Consider the following 12,893-nt stretch of genomic DNA (forward strand, 5'->3'; position numbering starts at 1 on the left):
TGTGACTCTATGCTAAGAATGCATCCGATGAAGTGAGCTGTAGCTCACGAAAGCTTATGCTCTAATAAATTTGTTAGTCTCTAAGGTGCCACAAGTACTCCTTTTCTTTTTGCGAATACAGACTAACACGGCTGCTACTATGAAACCTATGCTAAGAATGTTACAGTGATCTAGGAGCTCACATTTGTTACTGGGTTGATGAAATCTAATTATAAAACATACCACCAGTTTGGAGTGTCTGCCCTGCTTTTAACAGTCTGCCCTAAGGTTAGCACTCATGATTGTGAGCCACTCCTGATAGCGTGACAAAAGGGAAGCAGGTAAAATTGAAATTTTGGCATGGATGTGAAATGATCACTTGTGATTCAAGAAAAAAATAAAGCATTTATAAATATCAAAGATACATTTGAGTTTGTAATTCACTTTAATAGTATAAACCTCATTCAGGTAGTAGTATTAAGCCACAACAATGTAATGCCACATTTAAACTGCATTTAATAAAATGCATAAGCTAATTCATGCACTGCAATACTCTATATACAAACACAACAATGCAAATTTCTCTTCATGACTGAAGACACTGATTAGATATAAAATTCAGATTAAAAAACTCATGCTATTATTTTTAAATGCCATCACATATACAAAGCTGATTTCACAAAGAAGCTGTGAGAAAGCAACAGCTTTAACAGGTTTTAAACCTGTAGTTAATGTAATGGCATAAATAACAATTTTCTAAACAGTGAAGAAGAGAGGGTTACAAAAAATATCCCAAGGAACTATAGCAGACAATTCCCTTTGTAACAAGTGGGGTATTTTTGTAAGAGCTCAGAGCTCATAGTATGCCAAATACATACAATTATACAATGAAAAATGTGCAGTTTTTAGTTATAAAAGTGTTTTAACACTGGCTTACAATATATTTTAAAGAACAGATGGATTATAGGAAAATATTCCAGAACTTGAACTTAATACCACAGATGATAAAAAAACAAATATGCTCTATAAATAACATACTTTTCTAAAGGATATCCCCACCTCTAACTTGAAATCTATTAATTCCCCTTTTTAAAATCTAAATGGTAAAACAAACTCTTCAAATGGCTCTGTACTTGCTTTGCAGTAATAGATGTTTCTAGGAACAGATTTTTATATGCAATGAGCCAATTACTGAGAGGTGCAGAGCACCTGCAATGGGAATGGAAGCTGCTTAGCACTTCTCAGAATTTGGTGGTCTGTGATCACTACAGGAAGCTGATTTCACATCCTGTAGTTCCTGCAAGATGGTACATAAATATAAATATGGATGAAATGTGTTAACACATTTTGTCTTTCAAAAGAGAAAAAAATCAAACTTGTGAGTTCCATAACCCTTCAGTCTTAGAATATGGGTATTATTTTTTAAATTCACAGTTTAATTATTATTCTTTGAAATGACTGCAATGCTGATCAACACCCCAACCCATTTCTTAACCTTAAAAAATGTTCTTGAAATAAAAAAGCATTTAAAGACATTAAGGTTGCCATTCTATTTTCAACAGAAAAGCAAGAATATTCAAACGGTGTGATTGTCATGACACCAAAGGAAGGGCCACCTTATGCAAGAAATGCTCCCATTGATTTAAATGGGCATTTTACATGCAGAAGGCCTCAGAAATTGGGCTTGAAATGTTAAAAAGATGGATGTTTCACAAAATCAATATTTGAAACAGTCTACATATGTTTTAAACATGGCAAAAAGGAACACATTCTTAGTATTCTTCACAGCAAAGACTTTACAACCAAGGCCCATATCCTGCAAAAGCTTACGCATGTGAGGTGTTCCCTTTGACATCAGATGGCAATGGAAGTTGAGCACATGGAGTGTTCAAAGATTTGGGCCAAAGATATGTACAAAATTATTCTAAGGGAGAATATTTTAAAAACTTAAATTACTGAAAGGTCTGTAGATCTTGTTAATTTTCCCTTTCAGCTAACTTGGATTTACATAAAAAGCCTTGTACAAAAAATAATTACATTAACCTCAGAAAAAAATGAATTTAAGAAATTCTTTGTGATAGAGGAGTTCTCAGTGCCTCTCATGTCTTTAACAGTAATGATATAATTGTTCAGTTTTCTGAGCATTTAATTTCCATAATCAGATGTTACTTGTACAGCTAACTGAAGTTGTTTTATTTTTTAAACTATTGAAGAAAACAAAATTAAAAACTGAATCTCATATGGACAATTCTGAACCCTAACATACCTCTGACTGATCATTTCCTTCAGTGTAGTTGCCACAATCTCTACTTTTATAGAAATAGAGCATGTGAGGGGACTGTTTCAGCACACTCCTCTCAGCCCTTCTGCGATAGAAACAAGGAATATAGTATAGAGGAATGTAGTCTAAACCTGGAGCTTACTCTAATTTAAATTTCCATATAAACAGATAGTTTAGCATACAGATTATTAAAAAACCTGACATTTTACACTACAAAGGTGGGAGGCACTGTCAATGCAGAGGAGGATCGGAATGTTGTACAGGAAGATCCAGATGACCTGGAAGACTGGAGTGACAGACATGGGATGAAATTCAGTAGTACAAAATGCAATGTCATGCACTTAGGGACTAATGATAAGAACTTCTGCAACAAGCTAAGAGCTCATCAGTTGTAAGCGACAGAGGAAGTGAGAGACATGAGTGTGTGGGCTGATCACAGGATGACTATGAGCCACCAATGTGATATGGCTGTGCAAAAGGCAAATGCAATCCTAGGACGTATCAGACGAGGCATTTCCATTAGAAATAGAGAAGTATTAATACTATTGTACAAGGCACTGATAAGACCTCCTTTGGAATATTGTGTACTATTCTGGTACTATTTAACCCAGGCTCAAAAATGATTAATTCAAATTTCAAACTGGAACAGGTGCAGAGGAGAGCTACTAGGATGATCAGAGGAATGGAGGATCTATCTTACGAGAGAAGACTGGAAAAGCTTGGCTTGCTTAATCTAGCAAAAATAAGGTTGAGAGGGGATATGATACTTCCCATAAATACATTAGGGCAGTTAATACTGGGAAGAGACGGGCAGTGAAGACCTATTTAAGCTCATGAACAATGTTGGCACAAGAAAAAATGGACATAAACTGGCCTTGAACAAATTAGGGCTGGAAATTAGAAGCAAGTTTCTAATCATCAGTGGGGTGAGGCTCTAGAACATCCTTCCAATATGAGTTGTGGGGGTAAACAACTTAATTATTTTTAAGAGAGAGTTGGACAAATTGTTGAGTGCAGCTTCAGGGTTGCTTCTGATGGTAGGGGGCAGGACTCAGTAGCCCTGGGGCTCATTTCTAGTTTATTTCTCATGTTCCTAAAATCTCATGCTTCAGGATTTCAGCTAGCCACCTGCAGAGGTCAGGAGGGGATTCCCTCCCCCAGTGTATTCTGGGTGGCTTTTTTAATGTCTATCCTCTTAAGTATCAGGGATGGCCATGGCTGGAGATGGGACATTGGGTAGGGCTCTGAGGTGGCACTGAACATTCTCTGTCTCACGTATTCAGCTGGTTGGTTGTTGCTCACATGCTCAGAGTCTAATTGATTGCCATATGTGGGATCAGGAAGGAATTTCCCCCCAGGGCAGACTGGTAGTGACCTTTGGGTTTCTTGGCCTCCCTCTGTGGAGTGAGGATGCACATCCCTTGCCAGGATTATCTGGGTATATCTCACTAAATCATTTCCCTGCCACTGCAGGGGCCTCAGGCACTTGTACACCGTAGTCCCTTTTATTCTTTGCCTATGGTACACGATAATTTAGTTTCCTGTGGGCTGTAATACTTTGGTCTAATTTCGGTTGTTGGATTTAGTGTGCGGGTGCTGGGTGATGTTGGCCTGTAATATACAGTAATATACAGGAGGTCAGACTAGATGCTCTGTTGGTCCCTTCTGGCCTTTAATTCTATGACATGACTGTTATGATCTTGTTGCTGAAGATTTTAGAAATGACATTTATTGCACCATGCATTGCATTCTGCCTTTTGCTTTATTCTGTGGGGTATAGTTCAAAGATATATGGCAATCTGTTTTCTAAGTAGCCACTAATGGAGACTTAAAGAAATCACTTAAAAAATTTACAATAGACCTCTCTCAGAAGGCTACAAAAAGCCCCTCTGTATCTATCAAGAATATAGGGGAATATTTATCTTCTATTTTTATTTCGTGTTTTCCCTTGGGAATTGTAGATTCTACCAACTCTCAGTTGGATGGCTCCTACCAGTCATGAGAAAAGGCTGAGAAAATAACCTGAAAACCTCAAATGACTTGGCTTTTTTTTAAAAAGCACTGAGGACAAAGTGCCAAATTCAGCCTTGATTTAGAAACAGGTAGAACTCTACTGAAGTTAATGGAGATGATCCTGCTTAAGGCAGGGCTGAGCCTGGGCCAAGAAATGAAGATTAGGAAGGCCCTGATTAGCAACTCAATCATAAACTTTCTTTTAACATATAAAATGTATGAATACATGGCTACATATATGTACATATACATACACACTTTATATACACTGTACATAATATACTACACGGAGATAGATATAAACACATTCATACACACATACATACAACTATGTACATATGCATTAGCTACACGAGTGAGCTCTATTACTAAACATGCAGAAATATACAATGATAGAAGGCACAAACAAATATATAAAAAAACGATATTAAAAAAAAAGATGGGGGAGGAAAAGCATGAATTTAAAGATCTAGTAATCCATTTTCAAAGCCCTCACATAATCCAAATAATAAATTAGACATTGGGAAATATGGAACACTGTGATATACTGACATGGATATTTCCCATGATAAATACAGTACAGATTTCACAACAAACAGAAAGCCCTACAATAAGGAAATTATAGACGATAGCGCTTTTCAATTCCAATATATTTGACTTTTTAAAAATTTTGTATGTGTATTTAATTTTAACTTCCATCTTCATAAGATTAACATTTTAAATGTTTGCAAAATAATTTCACATTTAATACTGATAACCATTAAGGTAGGTTTATATCACACAGGCTAAAAAGGGGAATTAGGGCATCCTTAGTAAAACAATAAGCGTAGTCTTATTTCTAAGGGGCTTGACAGTCCTATAAAATATACTTTTCAATTGACACAGCAACTTCAGAATTAAATGGGGAATGTCAAACACATTTTTAAAATAGTTTTTGATTTTTCACTCCTCGCTCTTTATAAGGCCTCTTGCAAATTTGAAAGTAATATTTCTATTATTACTCAGTTTATCTTTCTGTATCTGGTAACTCTGACCTCCCCCATCCTCTGTTTTGTATAAAGTAGAAGCCAACATAGCTTCTTTTGCTGGCTCTACCTGTGTACAAAGATGTATTGTGACAGCAGATGTTCTCTGCTACTATCATAGTAAGTCTATGCTTACACAGGGAGCCAACCATGATAGTTGCAGCGCTGCTGCTATCAGGTGGGTCTGGTGCACTCCTGGAACTAAATTCTGAGATGTACCTGAGGCTACTTGTTGCTTTTCTTCCCATCTCTCTGCTTTTTCAGGGGTGAGAGGAGGAAGGAAAAATACACCCACACACCCTTTTTTTTTATTTTCCAGATAAGGACTGAAAGAGAAAAGAGAAATGTCAAATCAAACTAAGGAAAATAAAACAAAATTAAAAAGAAAATCCTTTGCCTATAGGGAGATTTGAACCTGCAAGTACTTGCTGATAAATCTGCATTTTAAGCTTTGGAGCAGTATTGTTTTGGCATGTATTTAGCTGTCTCCCTGTGTATGTACAGACATCCCACAATACCAGCAGTGAGCATCTGATGCCATGAGTGGAAATTATGATATCTGTTAATTTCTTGTTTATGTCAGTGGTGCCTTAAATGTAATTGAGAATGGCAGTGATGTCAGCACAGTTCTGATAATCTAGTGTGTTAAAAGGTTTGCTTGAAGTGTTTGTGTGTATACATACCAATGTTAACTCCTGCATTGTCTGATATGGATTGGGTGCCCCATCCCTGTTGCTATTGCAGAAGGGCTTTCCTGATCTCCACTTGCTATAAGTGAATCTTTAGCCAGGCTGAAATCCATTCACAGTGGCACCGTCAATCAGTTCTTTAAACTAGGGTAGTGCTTTTAAAATTCTTCGCTGATTAAAAATGTTAGTCAGTCAGGGAAAGATCCTAAAATCACCACTCCTACCCATATGGAGGTTGAGGTGGGAGAATATTCTAAAAATGTTCAGTGTTTCCCAGAATCATTTCAACAACCCCATTCCATACACATGGCAACAAAAAGAGTGCAGTTTTCAGCGTTACACAACCTCTACCATAGGAAAAAACATCTCATAATAAGGACATGCTAGAGATTGGTTAGTCCCTTGTGCAGTTTAGGACCCTTATGGGTTTTGCAACATTGGGAAATCATCAGGGCAAAGGAATGCGCTGGCCATGCCTCCTCCTACCCCAATATACCCCAGAACACACCCTGTGCCAAAGACTTCTATGGGGGGCAGAGCAAACCCCGCTCGATTCCTGGCATAGAAGCCCCATCGAGCCAATGCTATTCATTAGTGGACTTTATTCCTGTCCTACAGCCGATTTGTGTCAGGAATTACAGTGCAAGGGGGCTGTAGGTCAATGATGAGTCTTGCCATCTTTGACTACAGCCAGCCAAAACTTCCATTGGCCAGCAGTCAGTTTTCTGCTGCATGGGGCCTTTATAATCTAAACATTGTCTATATTCTAACAGTTTTAAGATGAGTCAAAATCTGGGTCTGTGTGACCCACCTAAAAATTTGCGATCTGATTCTCCTTTCCCGTCCACCAGTTTTACATAAAAGTAACACCATTGGCTTCCAAGGATGATTTCTAATTTACAAATAATGGAAGTGAAAGGAAAATAATTTAATCTTAATTCTGATTGCTGTTTGACAAGTCAGTGTGACTAAGGAGAATTACTTTTATTTAGATTTTTTAAATATGGCTGCTTGTTTTAGGTACATATACAGTAAAAACAATTACAAATCTTATAAAAATAGCCCAAATGTTGCTTACCCAAATTAACCCTTCATAACTATCAATAAGCATTCCTTTATATCCACATACAAATTCCAAACTCACATCTTTCTCAAAAGAATGGGAAAACAGACAGGCCTCACAGCATACTCTGATGGTCAACAGACTTGGGAGTTATTATCACTCACTGCATTCCAAACAATTTCAGCCAACACAGAATTCCAGTTTTTGTATGAACTAAATCTTACTGCTATATACGGATGGTCAAGCTCGATTCACCATGACACTTCTACTGAGTTAAAAACTCTTTACTTTTAAAAGTAGGACAATGAAACTTTATCAGGTTTTGAAGAAGCGTTAATTCTGAGGCAGTAGCAGGAACTTTACTTGGATCCAAGGTTTTCTACAATCACTATCAGGCTATGGTACTTTGGCTCCTAGTTTTGTCAGGTCAAATCTGGCCACACAATTAGGTTTGTAAAAGTAAGTTTTTACCAAATTTAAGACCAACACAAATATTTCCAATAATTCTGTTGTTGATATTTCAAAAGAAAAACAAACACAAATATTCCCAATCTATATTTACAATACAAAAGTGCAGTCTTGTGCTTAGAGAGGAGAAATTTTAAGTGAAACTGACTAGAAACCAAAGGGAACCAGACTAGTCTATTCTCATTACCCAATCCTTAAGAAATGGAAAGAGTACATAAAAAAGCCAATAAGTGGCAGAAAATAATTTACACTTGCAATACTCTTTCAGTTTTAATAATCAAATGCATTATTAGTAACATAGGCAAGGAAATTACTATTTGAACATATGGAATCAGGTCCCATGTGGCAGCCAAACTGTGAAGAGTGTTGGTCAATGGTGTGCAAAGATGACTGAAAGCACGCCTATGATCTTGGGAGCTGCTGTGTGCAGGCCATTCCCCTCATGCTATGTTAAAACAGCATGTGAGTTTCAATGGCCATAAGGAACTGAAAATACGACCAATGATTAGCATAATGCAGGAGCAACTTGGTCATCTCCCATTTTCCCCAGCCATGCCTTTTTCCCTTGCTATCCCAGCCACAGGTGGCTGGAACAGCACAAGAACCCCTAAATCAGCTCCATCCCTCTGGTAGATCAGCCTTATATTAGGATGGTCCTTCTGGATCCAGTTAAGATGGCTTCACAGCTAGATTATCTTAGTGTTTGGTGAAAAAAAGCCACACCACAATGGAGTTTGGCCCCCATTTTTAATAGGGCAATAATATTTTAAGTGTCTCTTTTACAGCATCTCTCTCTCTGCAGCATACCAATTCCTTGGCTCAGTGTTAATGGTAGCTCTAGAGCAGCATGTGAAAAAGAAGCATGAAGCTTATTATCCATACGTATTCTATTATCTGTAACTTGTGTTCAAATAGCTGAGACCCTAAATATCTCCTAAGCTCTGGGATCCACCAGCTGCTGTACAAATTTCTACCATCTAAACTGTTTGTGTTAGATCAAAACAACATATGATCACAGAAAACATTCCTTTTTATTAATTACATGGGGACTACGTTAGCTGAGCTCTGACAAACCATGCCAATGATGCTACACAAACAGAGTTTTCATAGTTTAAAGGTAGTAATTTGAGGGTTTTAAAATAAAAGTGTAATTATGGAACTGCTTCACTCTATCCATTAAGTACATTTACACTTTTTAAAAATAAATCCTAAGTATGGGCTCGATTGCAATACCCATACTCACACTGAGTAGCGTTTTACTCTACATAAAGTCTTCCTGAAGTCCATGAGACTACTTGCAGAATAAGGTACAAACAGTATAGTCCTATGTTTGTAGGATGCATTCTATACATGTTAACAGTGCTGTGCAAAATTCATCGTTTTTTATTTATAAAATTTAATGCATAAATTTTAGCAGTTTCATGTGATTTTGCTCCACAGCTTAGTTTTATGTGGGTTACCTTTTTCAAAATGGCTATTTTCACAATGAAAAAAATAAACTTTTTTTGCACGTTTTCAACAGAGAAGCCATTTTTACTCAAACATGGGCTCATCTTTACCAGCAAATGAGACCCTTTACTAGAGAAATGTACATGTCCAACAACATTTTTCATGGAAAATGGTCTCAGTTTATAATAAAATTTGGAAAAACATTGATTTCCAGTGGTTTAGTATACTTTTTGTTTATGAATATTTCACACTCCTCTAAAAATGCTTACTTGACTGTTTGAATGATTTTTACTACACATTACAAGTGATTAAATTATATCACCTGCTAATCTTTTGCCATAGCCCCCCAGAAAAAACAGTTCAATGTGCACGCTATATTTTTAAACAATCAAAACAGTAAACCTCTAACATTCACTTTTGCACAAAAATGGCCACAACTTTTCTTTGAAATTCTGTTTCCAAGGCAAGTACCTTGTATGTTAAAATTCAGGCTACTACTAATTTCTAAGGCCAAGAAGTAAACCCTTAAAATAGGGGTTTTATATCAGAAGTGCTGACACAACCCTACAAGTATACTATAATATATATAACTATAATATAACGGCTAAGGCTTAGGTCTGCATTCCAGTTGGCCTAAGGATGTTCAGAATAGAGGGGCTTTTGTCACTTTTAAAGAAATGACAAACTTCATTTACTATAATAAAACCCTAGGAAGAAGATGGTGCAAGACCTCAGATGTCTGCCTTTACACTGCACTCTGTCTATACCATTCTTATTGAGAACCAAGATTTCTGAACTTTAAAAAGATGGAGATTGTAATTGAGTTTAATGTACCTAGGAGCTAAAATTACACAGCCTTATTTGTCAGAATGAGTGTTACAAATGAGAGTCTTACTATAAGGATGAATTGTACCAAGAATGGACTTACTAATACAGTAGCAAGGAGTTGCTCAAAATCCTTTGGCTATAGCTCAGACCCTTAAGAGACAAAAACCAACCCTGTTGGAATGTTTCTAAATCAATGCTAATACCAGAAACAAAAAAGTGCTGAACTCATTATTTATATTTTTGTCACAAGTATGCAACTAGAAAATGACACTGCCATGTAAATTCATTAAAGTAATTAATTAATGTATGTAATAAGCAAGAATCAGCTTAATGTAGCTATAACTCTTCTGACAAAATGCTTTTTTATGAATTTTGATTGTTTAAAATATTCAGTGTTAATATTAATAAATTATACTAAAATAAATGCAATATTAGCAGGAACAGGTGAATCCTAGAAAATGACTTGATAGGTTACTACCCAAGATAAAAACAAAGATAGCTAGTATTCTAACTCCAAACAATCGGTCATTAACTGTAACTGCACATGAATGAATATAAAAAACCCAGCCGATGCTCCAATTTAGAACTGCATCAGAACGGGATAGGGAGCACTGCAAAGACAGGATGCTCAGTCCCTGGGGAAGGAAGAGAACCTCATGTTCTGCACTTATCCGTTATCTGACAGCAGCGTTATGGGCTCTAACGAAGTCACAATCATCCCCTTTGGCTCCTAGGATGGTGAGGGTCATTTAGGGCTGCAGACAGAAGGAATGAATTTGGAAGTATAAAAAGTATACACAGAGACTAGGAGTGCATGACTCTAGTTGGAAGGATTGCTTCCCTGCCAGTTAATGACTGATTTCCGCCACAACCAAAAGTTGTCCTGTTGGAATAACGTCTATCACGACTGTGTAAACATCTATGCCAGGCTGAAATTGAAATTTTAAGGAGTCTGAAAGTTTCATTATTACTATGGCAAAAAATTGGTATTCTGCCTTCCAATTTGGGCAATTTCTGTAGCATTTATTAATGTTGCTAATTATACTATAGTCATTATACTTATGTCAAATAAACCTCATTTTCACTAATTTAGCAGAGCTTAGTGCTAACAGTGTAGAAATTTGCTTTAAATTTCCACTTTACCATTAAATACATAACATTATTAATAGCAATATTATGTAGTATAAATGATTGTCCCCTATAGCCTTCACAGAAATCACTAGCAATTTGACCAAAAACATATGCAATTTTCCATTTGCCCTGCTCATAAGTAAAATGTTGATGACATTATCGCTTTGACAAGAAGTGCTTAGAAAGTGCTATCATCATTATATCCTGGTAATTATTAGATATTAATTCCAAGGAAAAATTTAAATATGTACATACTGTTCTTCTTTTAGCAATTTTTAATACTAATCTCTGACATTATAAAACTCTATTTTTGCCCATTGATAATTTCTAAATACAAAGCATGTTAAAAGTATGTTCAGTAATCCACAGCCTTTTGAATGAAAGGCATCAAAACACTCCTTATGGCAGAAAAGGGTCCTAGTCGGAGGTGTTTTAATAGCTTTTTATACTTTGTCACTGGAAATAAATAGACAAGGAGCAGTCTGGTAGGAAACTGGTAACATGTTGGAAATATTTTTACATACCAAAATGTCTTTTTTTTTTAAAACTTATCTCTCAATTGTGTAGTTACTTGTTTTACTAAAATTACTTTGATCCACCAAGGTGCATTGTTCCCACTATGCAGATGTGCCAGTTATTTGACCATTATACTCTGCTGTTTCCATTTTGAGGATGTATGGGATTATGCTGTCAATCGGAACATTTCCGATGAGACCAGTAAAAAAAAGTTCCTCTGTAATACTAGAGCTCATCAGTCTAAGTGCTGGCAGGCGAACTAGAATCCGGGCTAACCTAGAAAAGAAGTTCAGGAGATTATGAAAATATTATAATGCAAATAAATCTAAACTACTGTGCTGCTAAAGAGCTGGGCCTGCTTTTATTATTAAAGTAACTCATGAGTGAGAAGAAAGGCAATTTATGTTAATTTAGCTACTCTGAAAAGAATGTCTATGCTTATTCTTCCACTTTGCAAATTAAATGAAAAATGCACAGTTCTTTAAGTCTACTGTCTTTGAAATTCTCAGCTTTGCAAGTGTTTTATAGCTAAGGACAATGTTTCATACTGAGTAATGAGGACATTTTCACATTTTTAAGAGCAAAATGCTTAATTAGTTTAAATGATCTATATGGCATCACTCTCAATTGCCTAGCAACTTGTTAATGAAAAACCAGATAGCAAGAGGGGCATGAGTATGTATAAAAAAGGAAGCAGAAATATCTGAAAAGAAAGGAGAATTCTGAAGGGTCTGTTGCTCCCTCTTATGTTAGTCCCAAACCCCATGTTTTGTTAATGTGTACAGGCAGTAACTAAAATATACAAATATACAGAAGCTAACCGTATACCACTGCTGACATTTAAAAGCAGTTTTACCTTACTGTAATTCTGTGGCATATCTACCATGTTTAAATAGCAGGATCACATGACAAAAAAAAATCAAAATAAATGAGTTTCTTGAATAAATTATTTTAAGCACATAACAGCAGAGCCCTCTAGCAATAAACAAGAGACCTGTTGATGGTTCATGGCTAGCTGTGGAAAACATTATGTGTAGAACCAATTCTGCTAACATACCATCTCTTGTAAATGTGAGGGTAAAGAGATCGAAGTCTGGCATCTCTTTTTGTAGCCATAAATTTGAATACTTTTCTCTATCTATCTGATTTATGCCTGCAGTCAATTATTTAGAAGTGCAAGTATTCTGAATTCACCCACAAGTGAACAAGAGGTGCCAACTGCACTCACAAAAATGGAGGCCAATCTTTGGGAAATTTGGCCCTTTATGAATTTCTGTTCTCTCATTCTTTATTAAGAAGTATAACTGCATGGGAGAAGATTTTTATTTTTCAGTGGTGCAATTCACTTCTAAGGGATAACGCCAGAGTAATTAGGAAACAAAGGTTTCAGAGTAGCAGCCGTGTTAGTCTGTATTCGCAAAAAGAAAAGGAGTACTTGTGGCACCTTAGAG

At 36.3% G+C, this 12,893-nt stretch overlaps 1 protein-coding gene across 5 annotated transcripts in view; it reads right to left on the minus strand.

Annotated features, from left to right (window-relative positions):
* Positions 1-4,537: 4,537 nt before the first annotated feature.
* NR2C2 (nuclear receptor subfamily 2 group C member 2) overlaps positions 4,538-12,893 on the minus strand; it is a 65,285-nt gene continuing 56,929 nt past the window's right edge. For all 5 annotated transcript variants that reach the window (XM_043519657.1, XM_038409436.2, XM_038409432.2 and 2 more), the window contains one exon: positions 4,538-11,718. In XM_043519657.1, coding sequence (XP_043375592.1) covers positions 11,544-11,718 — 175 coding nt within the window. In that variant the 3' untranslated portion in view covers positions 4,538-11,543. The remainder of the gene's footprint in view (positions 11,719-12,893) is intronic.

This window comes from Dermochelys coriacea, chromosome 7, assembly GCF_009764565.3.
Source record: "Dermochelys coriacea isolate rDerCor1 chromosome 7, rDerCor1.pri.v4, whole genome shotgun sequence".
Taxonomy (NCBI): Eukaryota; Metazoa; Chordata; order Testudines; family Dermochelyidae; genus Dermochelys; species Dermochelys coriacea.